Source organism: Pseudophryne corroboree, chromosome 10, assembly GCF_028390025.1.
Source record: "Pseudophryne corroboree isolate aPseCor3 chromosome 10, aPseCor3.hap2, whole genome shotgun sequence".
NCBI classification, from domain to species: domain Eukaryota; kingdom Metazoa; phylum Chordata; class Amphibia; order Anura; family Myobatrachidae; genus Pseudophryne; species Pseudophryne corroboree.
In genome coordinates, this window is record NC_086453.1 from 32,998,568 (window position 1) to 33,024,662 (window position 26,095).

Consider the following 26,095-nt stretch of genomic DNA (forward strand, 5'->3'; position numbering starts at 1 on the left):
TTCTTGAAGAAACTTTATTCGTATCCAGAGCTGCAAACAATCTGACACAATATACATATATATTTATTAAATGTATGTTTAGCTGTATTAATCTACAGCAAAAACTAAATGTTTTTGTGACAACTCCATTACTTTCAATTGGGCAGCTTTTGTCCGGTCCCGGTGCATGACTAAACCATTACTCTACAGACGTAAGTATATATCTGGTCTTCTGTACCATTAATGGGAAATGAATGGATAAGACAAATCAAAGAGAAGTTGATTGGCCCTGTATAACATGTATGGGGCCACAGGGCTATTTAGTATTAGTGTAGGCCGGGCCTATTTTATGGGTGTGGTTCGTTTTATCGACAGTGTCTAGGTCGACAATGTTTAGGTCGACCACTATAGGTCGACAGTCACTAGGTCGACATGGATGGAAGGTCGACAGGGTTTCTAGGTCGACATGTGCTAGGTCGACAGGTCTAAAGGTCGACATGAGGATTTTTTTTTTGTGTCGTTTTCTTCGTAAAGTGACCGGGATCCCAAATTAGTGCACTCTGTCCCCTCGCATGGCTCGCTTCGCTCGCCATGCTTCGGGCATGGTGCCTTCGCTCCGCTACCGCTTCGCTCGGCACACTTTACCGTTCCAATCGTAGTCCACGTGGATCGTTAAGTATGAAAAAAAAGAAGTGAAAAACTCATGTCGACCTTTAGACCTGTCGACCTAGCACATGTCGACCTAGAAACCCTGTCGACCTTCCATCCATGTCGACCTAGTGACTGTCGACCTATAGTGGTCGACCTAAACATTGTCGACCTAGACACTGTCGATCTTCAGACCGGATCCCCTATTTATGCCCCAGTCCATCCTTACACACACCGCAAACAGGATACAGAAAAAAAATGTAATTAAATGTATCTTCGTCAAATAATGTAAAGTAGTAAGACCCATGAAAAAGTTTTCTTTCTTGTTTTTAAAGATTTTTGTGCGACATCCTGGGCCACTGCTTTCAGACAATGCACATTTACTAAATACACTGAAGCCCGATTGATGCATACATAAGGGTGAGATTAATCTGGGTGTGAACAGAGGAAGAAAAGTGTACAGTACATGATTTGATAGACACCATATGTTAGACAGACATTAGGTCAACAGGGACAAAAAGTTGACATGACAATGGTCGACGTAAAAAATGTAGACCCAGGTTTTATTTCAATGTCACATGTTTTTGGACTATTTCCCACCTTCTCTATCCATGTCGGCATAAAGTTGGATATAAACCTTGTGGCGAGCGCAGTGAGCTACCAAGCCCGAAGAGTGGTGAGCGAAGCGAGTGCCGCGAGGGTATGCCTTTCTACAATTGGGGGTCCCAGATGACAAAACTATCCACACAAACCACAAAAATGTAAAAAAAAAAGTTGTCTACCTTTTTTTTTATGTCGACCATTTTCATGTCGACCTTTTGACCCTGTCGACCTTTTGTACTGTCTACTTTTATTCATGTCGACCTTTTGACTGTCTAACTTATGGGGCGGGATGTATTAAGATACATAGCCGCCCCTCGCCGCTTATCGCAGCGATGGTGATCGCATATGTCAGTGGTTTGCAAACTTTTTTGAATCACGCGCCTGAGAATATCAGAATTTTTTTCACGGCACCCCTAGGCCAAAAATTTCTTATTGAGACATTTAGAAAGAAATATTACATTAAGTAGATGGCGTTTATATGGCATCCTTAGGGTCAGTTGTGTTGTGAGGGACAAGATTTGCTTCTTTTTGGCCACATATTTTATGACTGGCAGCCACCAGCCCTGGTTTTGCCTATTATATTGACCATGAATAATTTGAATTGGTCCTGGACCATCAACCCCGGGGCACCCCTGCAAGTGTCCCGAGGCACCCCAGGGAGCCACGGAACACAGTTTGGGCACTTCTGGCATATGTACTAACATATGCGATCAATATCGCAATGCGGTGACAGAGGCCCCCCGCGATACCTGTGACGTGGTCTGCGTGGGGTCTACGTCACCTCCCCGGGATCTTCACACTGCCTAGACACCGGGAAGCAGGCAGCAGGCTGCCCCCGGTGCCTCCTCCTCCCCCCTGCAGCCGGAAGAACCTCCGGCTGCGTTGCTAGGGAGAGGAGGAGATTACCTTCCGGTACCAGGGCTGCCTAGAGAAAGGTATACCGGGGGGGAGCGGGGGAGGCGTCTGTTGCGGGGGTGGCGGAGGTGGTGGGTAGCGTCGGTCGGCGTTAAGAAGCCCATAGGCTTCTATAGGGTATAGCCATCTAGAGATGGTGATACCCTGGTCGGCGAAAATGCGGCGGTAGGTTCTTAGTACATTTGAAAATGCGGTAAAACCCCGTTTTTGGGGGGTTTACCGCATTTTCCTTAAGTACATCCCGCCCATGGTGTCTACTGTATCTATTGACTGTCTGTCTGTTATACCACACCCATTGTACTGATAGTGATAAAAAACTAAACTCCATTCACTGATCTGTAAAACACACTGTAAATTCACACTAAAGGGTCTATTTATGAAGCAGTGAAAAGAGTGGAGAAGTAAGCTTGTGGAGAAGTTGCCCATGGCAACCAATCAGCTGCTCCATACAATTGTATAGTATGCAAATTATAAATGTTACTTCAATGCTGATTAGTTGCCATGGGCAACTTCTCCACTGGCTCACTTCTCCACACTTTTCACTGCTTCATGAATAGACCCCTAAGACCCAGATTTATCAAGCCTTGGAGAGTGATACATAGCACGGTGATAAAATACCAAACAATCAGCTCCTAACTGTCATTTTTCAAACCCAGCCTGTAACATGACAGTTAGGAGCTGATTGGCTGGTACTTATCACTCTCCAATGCTTGATAAATCAACCACAGTATACAAAACCACAAAAACGGAATTCAGTAATGGCGCTGGACCAACCTTAAGTTATGTATCACTACAAAATCACATTTCAGATGCATATTGCAATATCGTTAAAAGTGGATGATAACACTGTACTCAAGAATGAAAATGAAAGAATGGAGAGTGTTATCATCCACTTCTAACCTCATTATAATATACTGTACATCTATCTTGTGATTCTGTTGCGACAAAGAAGGCTTATCTGAGCCATGCAGCACCATCATTGAATTCCGTCATGCGTTTCTAATAGGCTGGTCATATACTTCATGGATTTACCAGGTGATTTTTAAAAGCAACGTTGTAGAAATAATGAAGAGAAAGAAGCTTTGCTGAAGACCAGCGCTCCTGCTTTGGCAGACCATGTGGATTTGTGTTTTTATACTTCCATCTGTCACGTTATACATTCTGTCGCACAGGGCTGGTGTGGAGCAACCAGCCACAGACGTCTCAGAATGTCCTGTAAAAACAAGATAAAGTGATATTACTACAACATAACTGCATATATTTCATGAACTACTGTACATCTCTCATGATGATCAGTAGGCTCTCTAATCATTAGCACGGGCACAGATTTTTGTTATATACATGTTTTTAAATGTTAGGTGGGGAATTTCAATTAAACAATCACAATTCCACCTTTATATCGGGCTGCTCCACTATAGATAGTCTCTAGTATAGGCTGTATCAAACATTTAAATAGTATAAATAAGTGGTCAGGAAAAGTTTATACATATCATAATAAATAAATAAATAAATACACACACAGACATAATAGAATGAGTACTGCACTTTCTAAGCACACATTCTCCCACCTCATGGTAAGGCTCCTGTCTCTTCCTCCTGGCAGCTACTCTTTGGTCCAGAGCACTGATTGAGGACTCAGATCCACACACACAGCAAACTTGGTAGAAGAAGTTACTACCACTGGGCATGTGCAGCAGCTCTGCTCTGTCCCTTACACTGCATGATGTGGTGGCAGCTCTAGTAATTGTATTATATACCATTGCTATATTCGTCATAATTTGAGCCATTTACCAAGAGGAGGGGGTTGCTAGTCTTTCTCGCCCATTAAATTATCAGTGCTAATTGAATTCCCAACCTTAATGTATTTTTAAGATAGATTTGCAACGTTTAGGGAAAGTTAGTAAAGATCCTTCCCAGACCTATCTCTTTCAAGACTGTTATATAATATTGATTTGAGGAACGGTACCTGATACAAAAGTCACTGAGATACATTTGTCTTCATCTCCCGTGCATTCCATTGTGACATCTGAGGGACATGGTTTGCCTTCTTTGGTAGGGCAGCCCTTACAGGAAACCTTGTTTTTTTCAGTTTTATCAGCAGGCACTTATAATGAAGAAGAAATATATGTCAAGGAAAAGTCCACACAGTGGTTTCCAGCAGATCCTAAATCACAAGGACAGTACACTGCAAAACTGTATGTTTCATTGTGTTTACCTACCACTATTACCTCACCATCTAGTGGCCGCTGGATCACGAAACATTTGAATTCCCCCCATTATATAGGATGTGTCCAGGTGGGTTTGGGTATTTAACAAAGGGTTCCACGCACATGTTTCAGAGAGGAGATGTGCAGTCCCACCAGGAGACAGGATATCCTGAACAGCTGCCAGTCAGGATCTGGGGAAATCTAATGGAAGTGAATAAACTTCGTCCAGTCCTTATATATTCCCAGCCTTTTAGTTATAGTCCTGGTGGAAAAGATTGTTCTGTTGGGGACAGGTTATTCTTTGAAGCTTGGGATTATGGACTGGATGTCCTGTTATTGCTACTGGAGATCCCTAAAACCTCACAAGGCCTGTGAATTATGAGCCTGCATGGCAACGATGACAGAAGGAAGACTGTCAGACCAAAAGGATTGGACTGAGGGACTAGTTGGCTAGTCATACAGGTGACCGCAGTCTATAGTGACTCAGGGTTCCCCACAGAAGAGGAGGATGCCATTGTGTCAGCGACCAGTCAGGATTAGAAGCTCTCATGTGGTATGGCTACCGATGCCGGGTTCCCGGCAGCATACTGATGCCAGCATCCCGGTGGGGGGTGAGTGCAGCAAGACCTTTGCGGGCTCGCTGCGCTTGCCACGCAGTGGCCTCAGTCGCCACGTGTTCTATTGCCACTCTATGGGTGTCGTGGACACCCACGAGTGGAAATAGTCCCTGTTGGTCGGCATGCTGACCGTCGGGATAGTGAGGGGGCAGGATGTTGGAGGAGGTCATGTGACCATCGGTCTCCTGACCACCGGTCACATGAATACCACCCCTCAGGATACCACCGACATTTGGAAGAAGTGTGTTGTGCAGCTACCACAAGCTGCGAATATGGAGTCTATGAGAGCAGGAGTTTACCCACCCTATTTCATTTAGAAGAGGGGGGAGCCCCTTTATGAAAATGGCCCCCTGGAGAAAACCTCAATGTTAATGAAAATGGGAAAAAACTCTGTATTGTGTAGAAAAGGCAATGACAATAGTGACTATGAGTAAGAACAAGTAGCATCCAATGGATGAAGTGAATGACAGCCTGCAGTGTGTATGAGGCTCCAGGGGAGAGAGGGGTCCTGGTTGCCGCAGCAGAGGTCAATGAGAGACCTCCTGTGAGGAGAAGAGGAAGATATACACATGACATGCATCCATGATATCAGGGTTAGTGCCTCCATTCTATGTGAGGAAGGACCCCAGTTTGTAGAGACCTCAGAGAAGTGCTCCCATAGTGTTATGGGGATGGGGGGGGGGGGGGAGTTACTGCAAGATGGCAGGAGAATTAAAGGGGGGTCCTGATAGGTGTTTCTCTGTACATCTGTATATCTATGTAAGAGAGACCATCAGTAAAAGGGTCACCCATGATAAACTGTTTAAGATCTTTTTATTTTTATTACAAGTAAATTTTAATATCAAGACATACGGGTAAAAAAAATACATGTTGATTGTTTTGGTAGATTTCATGGCTTTTAACGGACAAATAGATTGATTTAGTGTAATCCATAGATTGATGTGGTGTAATCCATAGATTATATCTGTTCAGTTCACAGAGTTTATATCTGTAAAATCCATATATTATAAAAGACAACTCCACCTTTAGTGTAATTTATATAAATTAACTATTTCCCCCCACATGTAGTAAATTGGAGTATACTAAAACGCCAATAAAGGTGAATTAATACACAAAGTAATGTTGGGCCGGTTTACTCCTATCACTCGCAACACTGGAGTGTGTGTAGCTGCAACATAAAAAGTAAGATACTTACAAAGAGGAGTGGGTGGAGCGCAGCCGGAGGTGTAACAACAGCTGCTACTCAGTTTAATTTTACCAGTGGGAACACTGTAACTTCCAGTTAGAGAACACAGATTTCTGTCTCCACAATATCTTCTAAATGTTTTTCTTTCCGCTCCATCTGCAAATTAGAAATCTAAGTAAATATTTTCCTAAGCAGAGGAATGATAATGAGGAGGACAGATCAGTGGATAGTTTTATAGATCTTTTTACTAATAAAAAAAACAACAACAATTTTCAGCAACCATGTGACTTGATTAATGTACACACTGCAAGATTTGGAGACTGGATTGAGAGGAACATTTAATAAACATAATTTTAAAAAAATCAGGAAATTGGGATGTTTATGTTTTCTGGTGATGGATATAAATGTGTCTCTTCTCCAGTGGCAGTTGCAGCGCAGTCCAAAATTCAAATAGGGGAGTCACACTAACTGCCACCCCACACACTGCTAAACATCACTGTCCGGGCATTTAGTGTGACTCCTATATTTGAATTTTGGACTGCGCTGCAACTGCCACTGGAGAAAATACAAACTTATATCCATCACCAGAAAATATAAACATCACAATTTCCTGATTTGTTTTAGATAATTGTGTTTATTAAATATCCCCCAGAATGACAAATGATTGTTTATTTTAAGCCCACACATACAGGGGGCTGATTCATAGATGTACGCTAATAGCACAGCCGCTGTGCGCAGATGGAAGCATCTCAACAATTCTTCCACCTTTATTTTTGGTTGGTCTTTACCAACCATGCCTAGTCTGTAGCCTGTGGGCCACATGTGACCCCCTGCCCTCATTTGTGTTTGGCCCTCTGGAGGGAACCCCAGACAGAACCGTTACCCTGGTGTTGTCTGTTTAATTCTTTTTTTTACCTCATGAGGATTTTTATTTACCTCTGGCATCGGGAGAGAGGTGGGAACTGCTCACCAGGGTGGGACTTGGCTGAGACACGTCTATGACAGGCAGCTTGGTGGCCAATCAAATTAGCTGCCATGCATCTGTCGTTGCAGACAAGTGGCCTCGGAACGCTCATTCTTGATAATATAATCATTGACTTATTAAGAAATTAAGTTTTTTCCAAAAAGAACTCTAAAAAACTTAATAAATAGCAATGCATAAGAAAAGGCTAGGGATAGTGTTAGAGTTCACCATTTTAATAGTTTTGACTTCTTTCTTATCACATACACCTCTCCTTTGTAGAATTTTGCTAATAACTTTGCAGTATGTTTGGACTGTACAGCCTTTTCACATTTCATAATGCATACAGTATGCTCCTTCCATGTTAATTTAACAGTGATATTAATAAGGGCCCATCTTCTTTTGTGTATTTTTGCATATGTTTATGCTTTTTGTCAGATATTAATTCATACAGTATTATTTAGTGAAATATATTATTATCTAAAAAATTTTTTTAAGTCAAACTGCAGTAACAATTCATCTCTGGGTTGCTCATGTCTTCTAAATCAATGAATTGAAATGGATTATATAGCCTCCAATAAATTATATTTCTTAGTGAGAGATAAGAACACTTGACCTTTTCAGACATTTCCTTTGTGTCTCCATTTATTATTTATTTATTACCAGTTATTTATATAGCGCACACATTTTTTCCGTAGTGCTTTACAGAGAATGGGGGTCATTCCGAGTTGATCGCAACTTTTTGCTGCCCGTGCGATCAACTGGACGCCGCCTATGGGGGAGTGTATTTCTGCATAGCAAGGCTGCGATCGCTTGTGCAGACCTACTATGCTTAAAAAGATTCCTGTAAAACAAGACCAGGGTAAGAGTTACTTACCCTGTGCGATCGATCCAGCGATTGACGTCAGACATCCGCCCTCCAAACGCCTGGACACGCCTGTGTTGGACTCACCACTCCCCGAAAACGGTGAGTATCCACCCCGCAACACCTCCCCGCTGTCAATCTTCTTGCGATCACTGTATTCTTTCTTCTGGTCGTTGCCCGGCAACGGCTGTTGCTGGGCAATGACGCGCATGCGCATTGCGGGTCGGAATAACCCCCAATATTTGGCCATTCACATCAGTCCCTGTCCCAATGGAGCTTACAATCTAAATTCCATAGCACATTTACACGCACACACATTCACACTAGGGTTAATATTTGTCAGAAGCCAATTAATCTACCAGTATATTTTTGGATTGTGGGAGGAAACCGGAGTACCCAGAGGAAACCCACACAAGTAATGGGAGAATATACAAACTCCACAGAGTTAGGGCCATGGTGGGAATCGAACCCATGACCTCAGTGCTGTGAGGCAGTAATCCTAACTACTACACCATCCGTACCGCCCTCCATTTGTTTTACTAAAAGTAATTTGTCTTCTGCTTACCTGTTAAATTAGATTTGACAGTGGAAACACACACTTCAGCTTCAGGGGGACACATCTGTGGTGTTCCTGTGCAAGTTTGGTCACCATGTACCTGACATTGCAAACATGACAAAGAAACACCTGCAATATAAATGAACACAAATATCTCAATTTGCTAGTAAAACCATCTCTTTAGTATTCATTCTAGAATAAAATAAACACTGCGCTTTGTCATTTCTTAGATGGTAATATGATAAGAAACTTGTTGTCAAACTTCTTATTAGTACCATATCCAAGGTTCCGGCACCCCTTGCAAAGTTAGGACTTGACTACCCAACCCTTCTACTGAGCAGCATTGCAACATCAAGATGGCATAATGTAGTGCCTTCTGGCCCACAACTTCTTGAAAGCTCTGCAAGAGACCCCAAAGCCAGGAGATCCGAGCAAAAGACTGGGGTAATCTGCGGAGAGCCTTTCCGGTCACAGGGTGTCAGTGGGCTCCTATACTATAGTCAGAATTCCTGCTCTGTGGGAATGTATGTTTGGGCCATTATGACCTTTGCCAGGGTAAGGATTTTCCTGCAGTCTACAGCTGAAGTGAAGGCCACCAAAGCTCATCTTTACTTCACTAAGTAAACTTAATTGGTGTAACATTTTTTTAAAAATGTTTTGACAAAAGCCACTTTTTGTTTTTAGTCATTCTTTATTTACTCCTAGTTAACTGACTTGAAATGGACTGGTGTCATCAGAATGCTCACAGTTTTGAAGTGTGGGTGAGGATACAACAACCTGTAGCCAATGAGATCATCAGCAAGGACACAGCAGCAGGAGATGTGTGAGAAGGTTCTGTGGGAGGCATTGACCTGTCCAATTTTGTGATAAAGTTATATTCTTGGCCATCCACACCAGCATAAAGGAAAATACTAGGGTGTAGTTAGAGAAAACAAATGCTACATTGAAAAACAGGATAGCCAAAATATGTGCTGAAGTCCAAGGATTCTTCCCTTGTAGCCCTGGTGTCCATGAGATAAACAACCTCAATGTTTCTCACTTCCAGTCCTCACACACCCCAGTGGCTCTGGATTTCAGAATTCCATTAATCTATGCCAAGTGACTTTTTCTTCTTGGCTATTGCAATACAACAGACAAAAATCCTCAATACATGAAGGGGTCAGCGTGTGGACTGAAGTTGAAGAACACTGTTTTATCATCAAAGGACTCTGTGAGAACAAAGCACAATGCCAACTACTGATGACTGGCTGCAGTTATATTGGCATTACTCTTTATAAATTACTGCTACCTGTACTGTACCGATAAGGCTCCTGGCGATCAGGATACTGGCAGTTAAAATACCGATGCCAGAATCCCAACAATACTCAGAATGCCAACATCAGCAACCCAACTAGAGTCACAAGCCCGGCGCTGGAATTCTGACTGCTGGAATACCAACTGCCGGAATCTGAATGAACATGTGCTGACACATCTAAGGTAAGCCATGGTGGTGGTGGGGGGGTGAGGGGTATTCTGACCACCGGCTTCCTGACCGACAGCATATCCATCCCAACACCTTCAGCCTAGTTGATCTGTCTATGGGGCAATCAGCAAGATCTTGAAGTCTGCCCATCCATGAGGCCCAGAGTAACTGGACAGATGGCAGTAGTTTAAGTACAGTAAGTACACTATTAGAGCCTTAAAAAATTGTGCATTGAACTTGTTTTTAGATTGGGAAGAATTATCCCTAATTTTGCCATAAGGTTCTAAATATTCATCCATAAGATTCCCTATATTATTTTATGACCTTGGATGGACAAATGTAATTAATGTGGTGATAAATGAGAGTCTTATAACTATTCTGACCTTACAGTATACTCCATGAGCAGGATATTGTTACAATTTTTTTTGTGACAAATATTTATATGGTTACTGTTCTTTTTGTGTGTTTTATTAAATGTATGTATGTTAATACAGTATACCCCTTTAACACTGCCAGCAAAGTCCCGAGTTATTTTAACCCTGTATATTGTGCAGCGTGAAAGCACCCAGTTGAAATGACCTGGGTCCAGTGACCCAGCATTTCAACCCACACGGCTATCGACCATGGTTGAACACGAGTTCAACCCGGGGCGCGGTTCAGTGTGAATGAGTAACTCTGGTTGATCATTGACCTGCTACCCATTCACAGCATAGGATGAGCCGGCGCTTGGAGATGATGTCATGTCCACATGACCGCGGTGACATCATCAACTTGGCATTAAGCCAGGTCGGGCCGCCAGTCTAAAAGGGGCCTCAGCCCGGTCGCACCCGGGATGGACGCGTCTACAAAATCCCTGGTGCGACCCAGTAATGCAATGTGAAAGCAGTATTGGTTAAATATACCTTTTAATAGTTGTGATCCTCTGTATTTCAACCAATTAGAGAGCAGACTATTGTCATTTTTTATCTTTATAGAATATTTTTTAATCCACTAAGTGCAGTGACTGCTGTGTTGTTTTTCTGGAGATTGAGTTCTCATCAAGGTAAACCTGATATGTGTGATATACAGTAAGCTTATTATAAATGTTATTGGTAAAAATGGACTGTATATATCTTTGTTCTCTTCCTCACTCTCTACACTCATGTACCAATATGATCATTTTGGACCAATAATACTTGGCTCCAGGGGCATAATCATAACTTTGTGGGCCTCATAGCAACATATTGAAGGGGCTTCTGTACCAATGCTTCTTGAGAAACACTTCTCCGTATCATTTATTAATTTTATGCCCAATAATAGTGCCGTTGTAGTTCATTTTCTGAACTTAAGTAGCACCCCCTTGTTTTTTTTTTTATGAACCAGCATAGTCCCCTTGTTTACAGTACATGATGTCACATGGTAGGGCTGCCAGTACACATTATGCCACAAAGGACATACAGTTTCCCTAGTTCATATAATACCACATTACAGTGCCCCATATTCAAACTGTGCCACATTATAGTACCCCAGTTCTTATTATGTAACATTATAGTGCCCCCCACATTACAATGAGCAGATCAGATTATGCCCCATTACAGTGCCCTCCAGTTCACATTATGCCACACTACAGTGCCCCCTTACCATTATAACATCCACTACACACTCCTCTCATTGAATATGTAATGTCACACAATTCAGGACGGGTAGTGGATCATACCCAATTGCTTAGCAGGTAAATTTGGGAAATTGGAATGCAGCTTTGTAATCTTTGTAACCTTGGTCCATGCCCTCCTATGGATGCTATGGCAATGGCACCCCTTGTACCCACTATAATTACGCCCATGCTTGGCTCATGAAGACTAACCAGTGTGCTATTACTGACTCTACTGTAAATGTAGACTTGTGAGTGTGTGGTCATGCTCTTATTCTCACAGATGTAGGATTTCAGTGATGGATCCTTACATTTTAGGTGTTGAGTTAAAACACTAAGTGACCAGTCCCTATTTCTATATTTGTGGTAAAAGTTACCTAATGAAAGGGAAATAAATTATTGTATAGGATATTTACTTCCAGCTACTCTACATTGTAATGGCATGGACCTGCCGCCAACAGCACCACAACTCACACACCTCCACCTCCCCTTATGGTTTGATCTTGCCCCAGACTCATGGATTTTTGTACTCAGACCTATGGGGCTTCAAACAAAAATCTACAAGACTTGCTGTACCCAGGGCAGTAGAGAGCCGGGCCTGGCCAAGGTACTTTCCAAGGGGGCGTGGCCTAATCACAGGAGGCGTGGCCATGCACCCTTAAAAAAATACAGAAAAAATGTATTTTAAGAACCTCCCTGGCCACACAGCAGCTCAGCACACAGTAGCATGTGCTGGGCTGAGTAAAAGAGCTGTATCTGCTGCTGCCAGGTAAGGGGGGATGACCTGGGCCCCCCACTGGGCCACTCCATCAGACCTGGGCCCGGGTAATTAGTACCCTCCCCCCTCCCCCCAGCACCACTGGCTGTACCATAAGTGCAACATATAGATGCATTTTCTGCCAGGCATGACTACAGTATGTCTAATTAAATTAACCTCTTGGTATTCACGACACATGAGCTCAAAACCTCTGCTCATGTTGTCATCCTCAGAGCTGACACTCAAAGGATGTTAATTCAATTGGGGACAAATTAATTAGCTTCAAATGACTTATGGCCGCAAGGAAGAGCAGCTACATGGCACACTTACACTACCTCTGGACTCACAGATATTGGCTGTGTGAGCCTGGTGCGAGTTCAGGTCATGAGCAGTGCACGTTGTGGTTCCAGAGATTGTGTGCAAACTAGTGATGAGCGGGTTCGGTTTCTCGGAAACCGAACCCCCCCGAACTTCAGCCTTTTTACACGGGTCCGAGGCAGGTTCGAACCTTCCCGCCTTGCTCGGCTAACCCGAGCGCGCCCGAACGTCATCATCCCGCTGTCGGATTCTCGCGAGGCTCGGATTCTATCGCGAGACTCGGATTCTATATAAGGAGCCGCGCGTCGCCGCCATTTTCACACGTGCATTGAGATTGATAGGGAGAGGACGTGGCTGGCATCCTCTCCGTTTATAGAGAAGAGAGTAGAGAGTTAGAGACACTATTTGGTATTTACTAATTTTGGGGAGCATATTAGGACAGGAGTACTACTACTTGCTGATAGTGTGACCAGTGACCATTGACCACCAGTTTAATTAATCCGTTCTCTGCCTGAAAAAAAACGATACACAGTGTGACACAGTCACATACCATATCTGTGCTCAGCCTCAGTGTGCTGCATCATCTATGTAATACTGTATATCTGACTGTGCTGAGTGCTCACTGCTCACACAGCTTAATTGTGGGGGAGACTGGGGAGCAGTTAGAGCAGGAGTACATAAATAATATATTTTAAGTACAGTGCACACTTTTGCTGCCAGAGTGCCACACTGCCAGTGTGACTGACCAGTGACCACACTGACCACCAGTATATTGTGATTGTCTGCTTAGGACGGAGTACTACTTGCTGATAGTGTGACCAGTGACCAGTGACCACCACCAGTTTAATTAATCCGTTCTCTGCCTGAAAAAAAAACGATACACAGTGTGACACAGTCACATACCATATCTGTGCTCAGCCCAGTGTGCTGCATCATATGTAATACTGTATATCATTATCTGACTGTGCTGAGTGCTCACTGCTCACACAGCTTAATTGTGGGGGAGACTGGGGAGCAGTTATAGCAGGAGTACATATTTTAAGTACAGTGCACACTTTTGCTGCCAGAGTGCCACTGCCAGTGTGACTGACCACTGACCACCAGTATATTGTGATTGTCTGCTGACCACCAGTATATTGTGATTGTCTGCCTGAAAAAGTTAAACACTCGTCGTGTGGGTTTTTATAAACGCATTCTGCAGACAGTGTCCAGCAGGTCCGTCATTACATAATATATATATACCTGTCCGGCTGCAGTACTAGTGTGATATATATATATTTTAATTTTATCTCATTATCATCCAGTCTATATTAGCAGCAGACACAGTACGGTAGTCCACGGCTGTAGCTACCTCTGTGTCGGCAGTCGCTGGTCCATCCATAATTGTATACCACCTACCCGTGGTTTTTTTTTCTATCTTCTTGATACTAGTAGCTTACTTTAGGAGTCTGCAGTGCTGACAGACAGTGTCCATCAGGTCCGTCATTACATAATATATATATACCTGTCCGGCTGCAGTACTAGTGTGATATATATATATATTTTATTTTTATCTCATTATCATCCAGTCTATATTAGCAGCAGACACAGTACGGTAGTCCACGGCTGTAGCTACCTCTGTGTCGGCAGTCGCTCGTCCATCCATAAGTATACTAGTATCCATCCATCTCCATTGTTTACCTGAGGTGCCTTTTAGTTGTGCCTATTAAAATATGGAGAACAAAAATATTGAGGTTCCAAAAATAGGGAAAGATCAAGATCGACTTCCACCTCGTGCTGAAGCTGCTGCCACTAGTCATGGCCGAGACGATGAAATGCCAGCAACGTCGTCTGCCAAGGCCGATGCCCAATGTCATAGTACAGAGCATGTAAAATCCAAAACACCAAATATCAGTAAAAAAAGGACTCAAAAATCTAAAATAAAATTGTCGGAGGAGAAGCGTAAACTTGCCAATATGCCATTTACCACACGGAGTGGCAAGGAATGGCTGAGGCCCTGGCCTATGTTCATGGCTAGTGGTTCAGCTTCACATGAGGATGGAAGCACTCAGCCTCTCGCTAGAAAAAAGAAAAGACTCAAGCTGGCAAAAGCACAGCAAAGAACTGTGCGTTCTTCGAAATCCCAAATCCACAAGGAGAGTCCAATTGTGTCGGTTGCGATGCCTGACCTTCCCAACACTGGACGTGAAGAGCATGCGCCTTCCACCATTTTCACGCCCCCTGCAAGTGCTGGAAGGAGCACCCGCAGTCCAGTTCCTGATAGTCAGATTGAAGATGTCAGTGTTGAAGTACACCAGGATGAGGAGGATACGGGTGTTGCTGGCGCTGGGGAGGAAATTGACAAGGAGGATTCTGATGGTGAGGTGGTTTGTTTAAGTCAGGCACCCGGGGAGACACCTGTTGTCCGTGGGAGGAATAGGGCCATTGACATGCCTGGTGAAAATACCAAAAAAATCAGCTCTTCGGTGTGGAAGTATTTCAACAGAAATGCGGACAACATTTGTCAAGCCGTGTGTTGCCTTTGTCAAGCTGTAATAAGTAGGGGTAAGGACGTTAACCACCTCGGAACATCCTCCCTTATACGTCACCTGCAGCGCATTCATAATAAGTCAGTGACAAGTTCAAAAACTTTGGGCGACAGCGGAAGCAGTCCACTGACCAGTAAATCCCTTCCTCTTGTAACCAAGCTCACGCAAACCACCCCACCAACTCCCTCAGTGTCAATTTCCTCCTTCCCCAGGAATGCCAATAGTCCTGCAGGCCATGTCACTGGCAATTCTGACGAGTCCTCTCCTGCCTGGGATTCCTCCGATGCATCCTTGCGTGTAACGCCTACTGCTGCTGGCGCTGCTGTTGTTGCTGCTGGGAGTCGATGGTCATCCCAGAGGGGAAGTCGTAAGACCACTTTTACTACTTCCACCAAACAATTGACTGTCCAACAGTCCTTTGCGAGGAAGATGAAATATCACAGCAGTCATCCTACTGCAAAGCGGATAACTGAGGCCTTGGCATCCTGGGTGGTGAGAAACGTGGTTCCGGTATCCATCATTACTGCAGAGGCAACTAGAGACTTGTTGGAGGTACTGTGTCCCCGGTACCAAATACCATCTAGGTTCCATTTCTCTAGGCAGGCGATACCGAAAATGTACACAGACCTCAGAAAAAGAGTCACCAGTGTCCTAAAAAATGCAGCTGTACCCAATGTCCACTTAACCACGGACATGTGGACAAGTGGAGCAGGGCAGGGTCAGGACTATATGACTGTGACAGCCCACTGGGTAGATGTATGGACTCCCGCCGCAAGAACAGCAGCGGCGGCACCAGTAGCAGCATCTCGCAAACGCCAACTCTTTCCTAGGCAGGCTACGCTTTGTATCACCGGTTTCCAGAATACGCACACAGCTGAAAACCTCTTACGGCAACTGAGGAAGATCATCGCGGAATGGCTTACCCCAATTGGACTCTCCTGTGGATTTGTGGCATCGGACAACGCCAGCAATATTGTGTGTGCATTAAATATGGGCAAATTCCAGCACGTCCCATGTTTTGCACATACCTTGAATTTGGTGGTGCAGAATTATTTAAAAAACGAGAGGGGCGTGCAAGAGATGCTGTCGGTGGCCAGAAGAATTGCGGGACACTTTCGGCGTACAAGCACCACGTACAGAAGACTGGAGCACCACCAAAAACGCCTGAACCTGCCCTGCCATCATCTGAAGCAAGAAGTGGTAACGAGGTGGAATTCAACCCTATATATGCTTCAGAGGTTGGAGGAGCAGCAAAAGGCCATTCAAGCCTATACAATTGAGCACGATATAGGAGGTGGAATGCACCTGTCTCAAGCGCAGTGGAGAATGATTTCAACGTTGTGCAAGGTTCTGCTGCCCTTTGCACTTGCCACACGTGAAGTCAGTTCAGACACTGCCAGCCTGAGTCAGGTCATTCCCCTCATCAGGCTTTTGCAGAAGAAGCTGGAGACATTGAAGGAGGAGCTAACACAGAGCGATTCCGCTAGGCATGTGGGACTTGTGGATGGAGCCCTTAATTCGCTTAACAAGGATTCACGGGTGGTCAATCTGTTGAAATCAGAGCACTACATTTTGGCCACCGTGCTCGATCCTAGATTTAAAACCTACCTTGGATCTCTCTTTCCGGCAGACACAAGTCTGCTGGGGTTCAAAGACCTGCTGGTGAGAAAATTGTCAAGTCAAGCGGAACGCGACCTGTCAACATCTCCTCCTTCACATTCTCCCGCAACTGGGGGTGCGAGGAAAAGGCTCAGAATTCCGAGCCCACCCACTGGCGGTGATGCAGGGCAGTCTGGAGCGACTGCTGATGCTGACATCTGGTCCGGACTGAAGGACCTGCCAACGATTACGGACATGTCGTCTACTGGCACTGCATATGATTCTCTCCCCATTGAAAGAATGGTGGAGGATTATATGAGTGACCGCATCCAAGTAGGCACGTCAGACAGTCCGTACTTATACTGGCAGGAAAAAGAGGCAATTTGGAGGCCCTTGCACAAACTGGCTTTATTCTACCTAAGTTGCCCTCCCACAAGTGTGTACTCCGAAAGAGTGTTTAGTGCCGCCGCTCACTTTGTCAGCAATCGGCGTACGAGGTTACTTCCAGAAAATGTGGAGAAGATGATGTTCATTAAAATGAATTATAATCAATTCCTCCGTGGAGACATTGACCAGCAGCAATTGCCTCCACAAAGTACACAGGGAGCTGAGATGGTGGATTCCAGAGGGGACGAATTGATAATCTGTGAGGAGGGGTATGTACACGGTGATATATCGGAGGATGATGATGAGGTGGACATCTTGCCTCTGTAGAGCCAGTTTGTGCAAGGAGAGATTAATTGCTTCTTTTTTGGTGGGGGTCCAAACCAACCCGTCATTTCAGTCACAGTCGTGTGGCAGACCCTGTCACTGAAATGATGGGTTGGTTAAAGTGTGCATGTCCTGTTTATACAACATAAGGGTGGGTGGGAGGGCCCAAGGACAATTCCATCTTGCACCTCTTTTTTCTTTAATTTTTCTTTGCGTCATGTGCTGTTTGGGGAGTATTTTTTTGAAGGGCCATCCTGCGTGACACTGCAGTGCCACTCCTAGATGGGCCAGGTGTTTGTGTCGGCCACTAGGGTCGCTTAGCTTACTCACACAGCTACCTCATTGCGCCTCTTTTTTTCTTTGCGTCATGTGCTGTTTGGGGAGTGTTTTTTGGAAGGGCCATCCTGCGTGACACTGCAGTGCCACTCCTAGATGGGCCAGGTGTTTGTGTCGGCCACTAGGGTCGCTTATCTTACTCACACAGCTACCTCATTGCGCCTCTTTTTTTCTTTGCGTCATGTGCTGTTTGGGGAGTGTTTTTTGGAAGGGCCATCCTGCGTGACACTGCAGTGCCACTCCTAGATGGGCCAGGTGTTTGTGTCGGCCACTAGGGTCGCTTATCTTACTCACACAGCTACCTCATTGCGCCTCTTTTTTTCTTTGCGTCATGTGCTGTTTGGGGAGTGTTTTTTGGAAGGGCCATCCTGCGTGACACTGCAGTGCCACTCCTAGATGGGCCAGGTGTTTGTGTCGGCCACTAGGGTCGCTTATCTTACTCACACAGTTACCTCATTGCGCCTCTTTTTTTCTTTGCGTCATGTGCTGTTTGGGGATTGTTTTTTGGAAGGGCCATCCTGCGTGACACTGCAGTGCCACTCCTAGATGGGCCAGGTGTTTGTGTCGGCCTCTAGGGTCGCTTAGCTTACTCACACAGCTACCTCATTGCGCCTCTTTTTTTCTTTGCGTCATGTGCTGTTTGGGGAGTGTTTTTTGGAAGGGCCATCCTGCGTGACACTGCAGTGCCACTCCTAGATGGGCCAGGTGTTTGTGTCGGCCACTAGGGTCGCTTAGCTTACTCACACAGCTACCTCATTGCGCCTCTTTTTTTCTTTGCGTCATGTGCTGTTTGGGGAGTGTTTTTTGGAAGGGCCATCCTGCGTGACACTGCAGTGCCACTCCTAGATGGGCCAGGTGTTTGTGTCGGCCACTAGGGTCGCTTAGCTTACTCACACAGCTACCTCATTGCGCCTCTTTTTTTCTTTGCGTCATGTGCTGCTGTTTGGGGAGTGTTTTTTGGAAGGGCCATCCTGCGTGACACTGCAGTGCCACTCCTAGATGGGCCAGGTGTTTGTGTCGGCCACTTGGGTCGCTTAGCTTAGTCATCCAGCGACCTCGGTGCAAATTTTAGGACTAAAAATAATATTGTGAGGTGTGAGGTGTTCAGAATAGACTGAAAATGAGTGGAAATTATGGTTTTTGAGGTTAATAATACTTTGGGATCAAAATGACCCCCAAATTCTATGATTTAAGCTGTTTTTTAGGGTTTTTTGAAAAAAACACCCGAATCCAAAACACACCCGAATCCGACAAAAAAAATTCGGTGAGGTTTTGCCAAAACGCGGTCGAACCCAAAACACGGCCGCGGAACCGAACCCAAAACCAAAACACAAAACCCGAAAAATTTCAAGTGCACATCTCTAGTGCAAATGTAATCATGGGTAATTGAATTTACCCTATTGTTTTTACAGTCCATAGCAATGGGAAGGTATCAACTACAGAAGTGTTGTCAACAATAGAGAGATGTTGGGGGGGGGGGGGGGGGGTGGATAGAGAGAGTGTGAAGGTGTGAGAGAGGACAGAGAGGCAGGCAAGGAGAGATGTGGGGGAGATTGAGGCAAAGCAGATAGAGAGGCAAAGAGAGGAAAGAGAAAGAGGCAGGGGGAAAGAGAGGCGAGAGAGACAAGATTGAGAGAGATGGAAAGAAAGAGATGAAAAGGGAGAGTGAGAAAGATGAGTGAGATAGAGACATGAGGGGAGAGAGATAGAGAGGATGGAGGTTAGAGAAAGGGAGAGAGGGAGAAAGATAAAGGAGAGTGAAAAAGAGAGAGAGAGAGAGAGATAGACAGGGGACTTAGACCGTTGGGGGGACATGTACTAAGCAGTGGTAAAAGTGGAGAAGTGAGCCCAGTGGAGAAGTTGTCCATGGCAACCAATCAGCATTGACGTAACATTTATAATTTGCATACTATAAAAATATACAGCAGCATCAGGCCAGCCATCAAGGGGGGACGGTGGGAACTCCAGTCCCGGGCCCTGGCTGAGAGGGGACCCTCAGCCTGATTGGCTGCCGGTCCGTGAGCTCAGATTGGCTCGCGGCCAGCTCAATAGAGAGAATACATACTGCTGCTCTGTGTACCTCCGCGGCTGCCTACTCTGCCACTGCGCAGGCAGCTGGCCTGTACCCGCGATCCTCATTGCTGCCACCCGGGACCCCTCTGGTAAGCCTTGGGGGAGCTACGGTCAGGGAGGGGGGCCCTTCCAAGTTTGTCAGTCAAGGGCACCATCAACTTCTCTACTGACTCACTTCTCCACTTTTATCACTGCTTAGTAGATGCCACTAACAGAGAGAAGGTAGTAGAGAGAGACAGGGAAGAGAAAAAGAAAGAGAGATGAGGAGAGAGGGGGAGACAAAGGTGGGAAGTTGGGAGAAGAGAGAGGAAAAACACTTTACAATAACTAGTGACTCAGTGAGTGAGGGGTCAAAAATACTAGTATAATTATACAAAGAATTCTGTTCACTAGTGCAGTGTTCCTAAACTTCCTTGAATCATGGCGCCTAAAGTATCAGCATTATTTCAAGACACCCCTAGTCCAAAAGTTTCTAATCGATAAATTAAAAATTATATAAAAATAAGTAAATTGGGCTTACTTAGGGTCAGTTATGGGGTGGAGGGCATATGTGTGGCTCTAATTGTCCACATATTTTATGATTAGGAGCCACCAGCACTGGTTTTGCCTAGCACTTTGACCATAAATAATTAGTTTTGGTCCTGGACCACCAACCCAAGGCACCCCTGCTAGAGCCTCGCTGCATCTCCGGACGCCATAGCACAGTTTGGGAACCAGTGTAAGGTATATAATTAACCACTGGCCATACTGCAATGAGATCTCTGGCATATTAGATAAAGTGGTAAATGACAGAACCAGAGACTTGTAAACAGGGCCATATCTACGGGTGTGTAACTGGTGCTGTCATCTAGGAAGATAGACCCTGGAGGGAACACTGTTGCGGCCTTACGGCACCTGTATTTAGCTTGCAAAGTGCATGGAATGGCAGCTTGCAGCAAAAAAGCGACCTGCACAGCTGTCTGGAGTGTGCAGAGGACAATCCAGACGAACACCCTGCAGAATATATATATATGATGACACATTTGTCCTAAGGATGCTCCAGGAATGGCTTTTCTTAATTCTGCCCGTGGCCCAGCCCCTTGGTGTGCCATCATGACCTCATGTGTTTTGGGAAAGGGGCTGGTACAGGGAAGCGTAGAATCCTTATCTGGTCCTGGTGCTAGAAATACGGGGGAAAATGTGTAGGGGTCCCCAGTATTTCCTGAACCAGCCTCGGGCTCCTAGTGGGGAGTAATGCCACAGCCAGGGGATACACTTGACGGGGTCCCCCTAACTAGTCACCCCAGCCTTGGGATTCCTATGAAAGTGGGGACACCCCAATAAAGCCTCCCCCCCTACTGACGATCCCCCATGGCTTGGGCGGTGGATTCCGAGTTTAAACCAGTTTAGTTAACGATAGCAATTACTATTTTGTTTCTTTTGACTTTTTTAGCAGTACAATGTATTGTTCCCTTTATTTGCCACTTGGAGGTGACAGAGGGAATTGTCTCCATAACAATGGGGGTGATTCCGAGTTGTTCGCTCGCTAGCTGCTTTTAGCAGCATTGCACACGCTAGGCCGCCACCCTCTGGGAGTGTATCTTTGCATAGCAGAATTGCAAACGAAAGATTAGCAGAATTGCGAATAGAAATTTCTTAGCAGTTTCTGAGTAGCTCCAGACTTACTCAGCCATTGCGACCAGCTCAGTCCTTTTCGTTCCTGGTTTGACGTCACAAACACACCCAGCGTTCGCCCAGCCACTCCCCCATTTCTCCAGACACTCCCGCGTTTTTCCCTGAAACGCCTGCGTTTTTCCGCACACTCCCATAAAACGGCCAGTTTCCACCCAGAAACACCCACTTCCTGTCAATCACATTACGATCACCAGAACAATGAAAAAACCTTGTTACGCCGTGAGTAAAATACCAAACTTTTGTGCAGATTTACTTGGCGCAGGTGCACTGCGAACATTGCACATGCGCAGTTTGCAACTAATCGCATCATAGCGGAAAAAAAAATAACGAGCGAACAACTCAGAATGACCCCCAATGTTCACATGGAGAGTCTATCACTATTAATAACAGTGACCTATTCCTACAGAGATGGTGATGAGACAAAGATAACAGATTGATTTAGAGGTGGACGCACCTTTGATGTCATTTTTTTGTAGTTGCTTGTGTGCATGTGTATAGGTGGGTACACACTAGGCCATGTGCTCTATGAGCGACGTCGTTTAGTGTTTCCCCTCCTGGGCTGGGGCAGGCGGCGGCCGGACGTATACACTTTGAGATATGACGTTCATATTGCTCAGTGACATCACGCAGCGGGCAGGATGTGAATGCAGCTCTTGGACGACAGTCCAAATTGAGCTGCCTGCACGGCCAACAGCGAGGGTCATTAACGACCCGCAGGGCTGCGCATTGTTGGTCGGTGGTGACGTACGCACTTGCCAAGTGAGTGAACGACGTCACTCAGGAAGCCTGAAAATTAGTGACGTCGCCCGTTTTCTCGGCAAGTTTGTGTGCACCTTAAGTCACACATCAAATGCGTCCTGGTTGTGTCTGTACAGAAATGCAGGTGCAATTTCAGGCACATGTATGGAGAAGTGTACTGAAAATGTATTGGGCAGTGACAGGAAGATGTTGTTGTGCACTCACTGTGATAGGCGTGTTATGGCAGTGTCCCTCAACCACTTACACAGTGGTGTCGAGAGAGGGGGGGAGAGGGTACATATTACCCGGGCCCAGGTCTGAAGGAGGGACCCAGTGAGGTTCCAGTAGGGGCCCAGACCCTCTCCCCCTTTACCTGGCAGCAGCCGCTGAAGCTCTTCTCCTCAGCCCAGTATACTCTGCTGTGTGCAGAGCTGCAGTGTGGCCATGGAGGTGCTTAAAATACAGTTTGTTTCAGTATTTTTTTCTAAGGGTACATGGCCACACCTCCTGTGTTTAGGCCACACCCCTTGAAAAGTACCTGGGCCCAGCCCGGCTCTTGACTGCCCTGCACTTACATAGGCCATACTGGGAAGGAGAAACGGCACCTGCCGTGGGGCTGATATAAGTTTTGATGGTGCAACTGATGGTGGAGTCTATGGAAGCACCATTCAGTATTACTGCATCTAGGAATGCTGACAGTGGGTGTCACAGTAGATGCAGCTGCTGGTGCTTCTCCGTCCAGCTCTGAATCAAGCCTGATGTTTCTCCAGCACATCTTAGAGGAAGACCCTGAGATGCTACCATATCTCATTAGCAGCCCCCACGTGGAACCTCTGCGTTGGGGGAAACCTTATTCTGACTGAGCGTTGTATTTTACTGCTCACGTGACTGGGAACAGTTCCCAGGTAGTGGTTTGCTCCAGAGGCTGCTAGTGACAGAACAAGTTGTACAGTCACCGATTTTGTACATATATAGGTTCTTCTGGGCTCATGTCCAAAATGCCCTTATTACAATCCCCCGCTCCTCACATTATAGTGTAACCTCTTAACTGTACTCTGCAGATCTTACGCTGTGCGCCAGGCGGACTGTTTTCCAATGTTATGAATTTCTGGCAACGCATTGGATAGTTTTCCAATGGAATGTTCCCTGTAAGCATGACTAAATATAACTCACAGGAGAATAGAAGGGACAAGCTGACTGACTGCTAACGGTTTGGAGAAAGCGACGGGGCACAGCGAGCTGTATAACTTTCTTACATTGTGTCACGGTTTTCTGAAAATGCTGACACACACACACTCCAGATGTACGGAACGTTATACTCAGCATTATCCGGAAAAGTGGGGAATGCAAAATCCCCATCATAAGAAGCTCAGAACAAAGTGGCATTTACTTAGCTTTTAGAATATCTGATGGTTTCAGCAGAGAAAGTAACAAACTATTATATAGTCAACAATCATGTACTATATTTACAGTGTATGTATTACAGTACCTGCAATGTAACTCTTATTTATTACGTATTACTCACTGCATATTAACTGTTATTTAAAATGTATTACACACTACATATAAACTATTTTTAATGTATTAATCACTAAGGGGGTATTCATTAAAGCTCAGAGAGAGATACAATTGTGAGAGATAAAGTACTAGCCAATCAACGTCTGCCTTACATTTTACTGTGTTTGAAAAAATGATAGTTAGAAGCTGATTGGTTGATACTTTATCACTCACAGTTTTATGTCCAAGCTTTGATAATTACCCAAACTAAGTATTAACTGTTATTTATAATGTATTACACACTGCATATATACTATTTTTAATGTATTATCACTAAGGGGGTATTTATTAAAGCTCAGAAAGAGAGATAACATTGTGAGAGATAAAGTACTAGCCTGTGAGAGATAAAGTAATAGCCAATCAACGTCTGCCTTACATTTTACTGACTGCATTTGAGAAATGATAGTTAGGAGCTGATTGGTTGGTACTTTATCACTCACAATTTTATCTCCAAGCTTTGATAACTACCCTCCCTAAATATTAACTGTTATTTATAATGTATTACACACTACATATTAATCATTGTAAATGCTCTTAATGATCAATTTATACCAGAATACAATATATTCAGCGTTTATTCAACTGTAAAATGACATTTTGTTTTTAAACAGATTTTTCCGCAACTGTAAAAAGCTTCTTGCCCAGAACAACTTAATCCTTGTGTACGTGACAGAATGACATCATAAAATTATTTGAGACATGTGTTTTCAGTTTTGATGGTGTTACTGCAGATCTTTTTATAAAATGCATTTTATGTCATGTTTTCATGCACCGTATAAGCATCGGCTAAGTTACTGCACATTGCATGTTCTGTACGGCTGCAACTCAAAAGTAATAATTACACCCAAACCGTGAAGCACTTACTTGTAGCGACCAGTGCGGAGAGGATGACGGTGACTAGGAGAAGAGATGTTTCCATCATTACTTGTGGATGAGAGAAGAAGAAGAGATGGACCGACAACAGCAGGTTTTTCTATAATAACTAGGGCGTTGGCTTCTCCATAGAATGCACTTAGATCATTCAGAGGTGACGTGGTTAAGGACCAGTGCTGAGCTACACATTTACTACATGTTTAACCTCAAAATGCTCAGTACACTGGAGAAAGTGGAACGTTGCTGGGAGAAAGCATCTGTACTGGAGGGCGGTGTGCATGCTGCTACTAGTGTAATATACGATGGGGGACATTACATACAAGGAGGGAATTTAAAATGACAGCACACTCATATGGCAAGTGCCAGATGTGGTTCCTTATTGCTGTTATCTTTTGGTGACAAAATAACTGTAACAATATAATTATTGTAATTATTATAGAGCAAGAAAAAATATTTTTTCAGCCTTTTTTTGCGCATAAATCATCTTAATGAATTTTTTTAATACTTTTCTTTTTGGGGGGTGGGGGGGGGGATAGCAGATTAGACATATATTGATTGATGTGATTAGTGACAAGGAATCCCAGGCCATAGGAAGCTCTGGGCAGAGCTCTGCTTGCTAAAGCTGGTGGCCCCGCCCCCTGAGCGTGACATCATGACATGTGGTGCATGCGCAGTCTGCTGATAATCACTGGCATGTGACTCACTTGGAACCAGATCCATAACTGGTGCCACCATATATAAAACAATGCAAGTTATTAAGAAGTAAGAATAGAGAGAAGATAAATGAGGTATGAGGGAGAAAAACTGACTAACGAGGGGTAACATTTTGTAAAGAGGAGAATATAAAGAATGGAAGGTGACACTATAGAAGAGTGATATAACTGCTATTAGAATACTGGGGTTCAGTATGATTTACAGACGGTCATAATCCCGACAGCCATTGATTTACAGTCAAAATACTGACACGGTCAAAATGCCGACATTCATTACACCGACATGTTCAAAATATCGGCATAGTCAGAATACCGACATTTGAAACGCCAACATGATTTTTTTCTGTTTTTTGTGTGTCAATGTCAACATAGGTCGACACACTATTATATTCCCCCTCCAGGTCCACCGGGATGGTAAAGTATGAACAAGTCAGTTTTGGGGCAAAAATTCCATAAAAACGGATGTCGGCATTTTGATGTCACCATTTCAAATGCCGGTATTCTGACTATGTCGGCATTTTGAACAGGTCGGTATAATTAATGTCGGTATTTTGACCGTGTTGGTATTTTGACTGTCGGTCAATGGCTG

At 44.6% G+C, this 26,095-nt stretch overlaps 1 protein-coding gene across 1 annotated transcript; it reads right to left on the reverse strand.

Annotated features, from left to right (window-relative positions):
• On the reverse strand, positions 1-25,087 carry LOC134965895 (urokinase plasminogen activator surface receptor-like). Its single transcript, XM_063942287.1, has 5 exons — positions 24,785-25,087; positions 8,547-8,666; positions 6,165-6,311; positions 4,112-4,249; positions 1-3,358 (listed from the first exon to the last, which is right to left on the reverse strand). Exons 1-5 carry the CDS (start codon positions 24,840-24,842, stop codon positions 3,174-3,176), a joined length of 648 nt encoding a protein of 215 aa, XP_063798357.1. The 5' UTR covers positions 24,843-25,087; the 3' UTR covers positions 1-3,173.
• Positions 25,088-26,095: the final 1,008 nt, after the last annotated feature.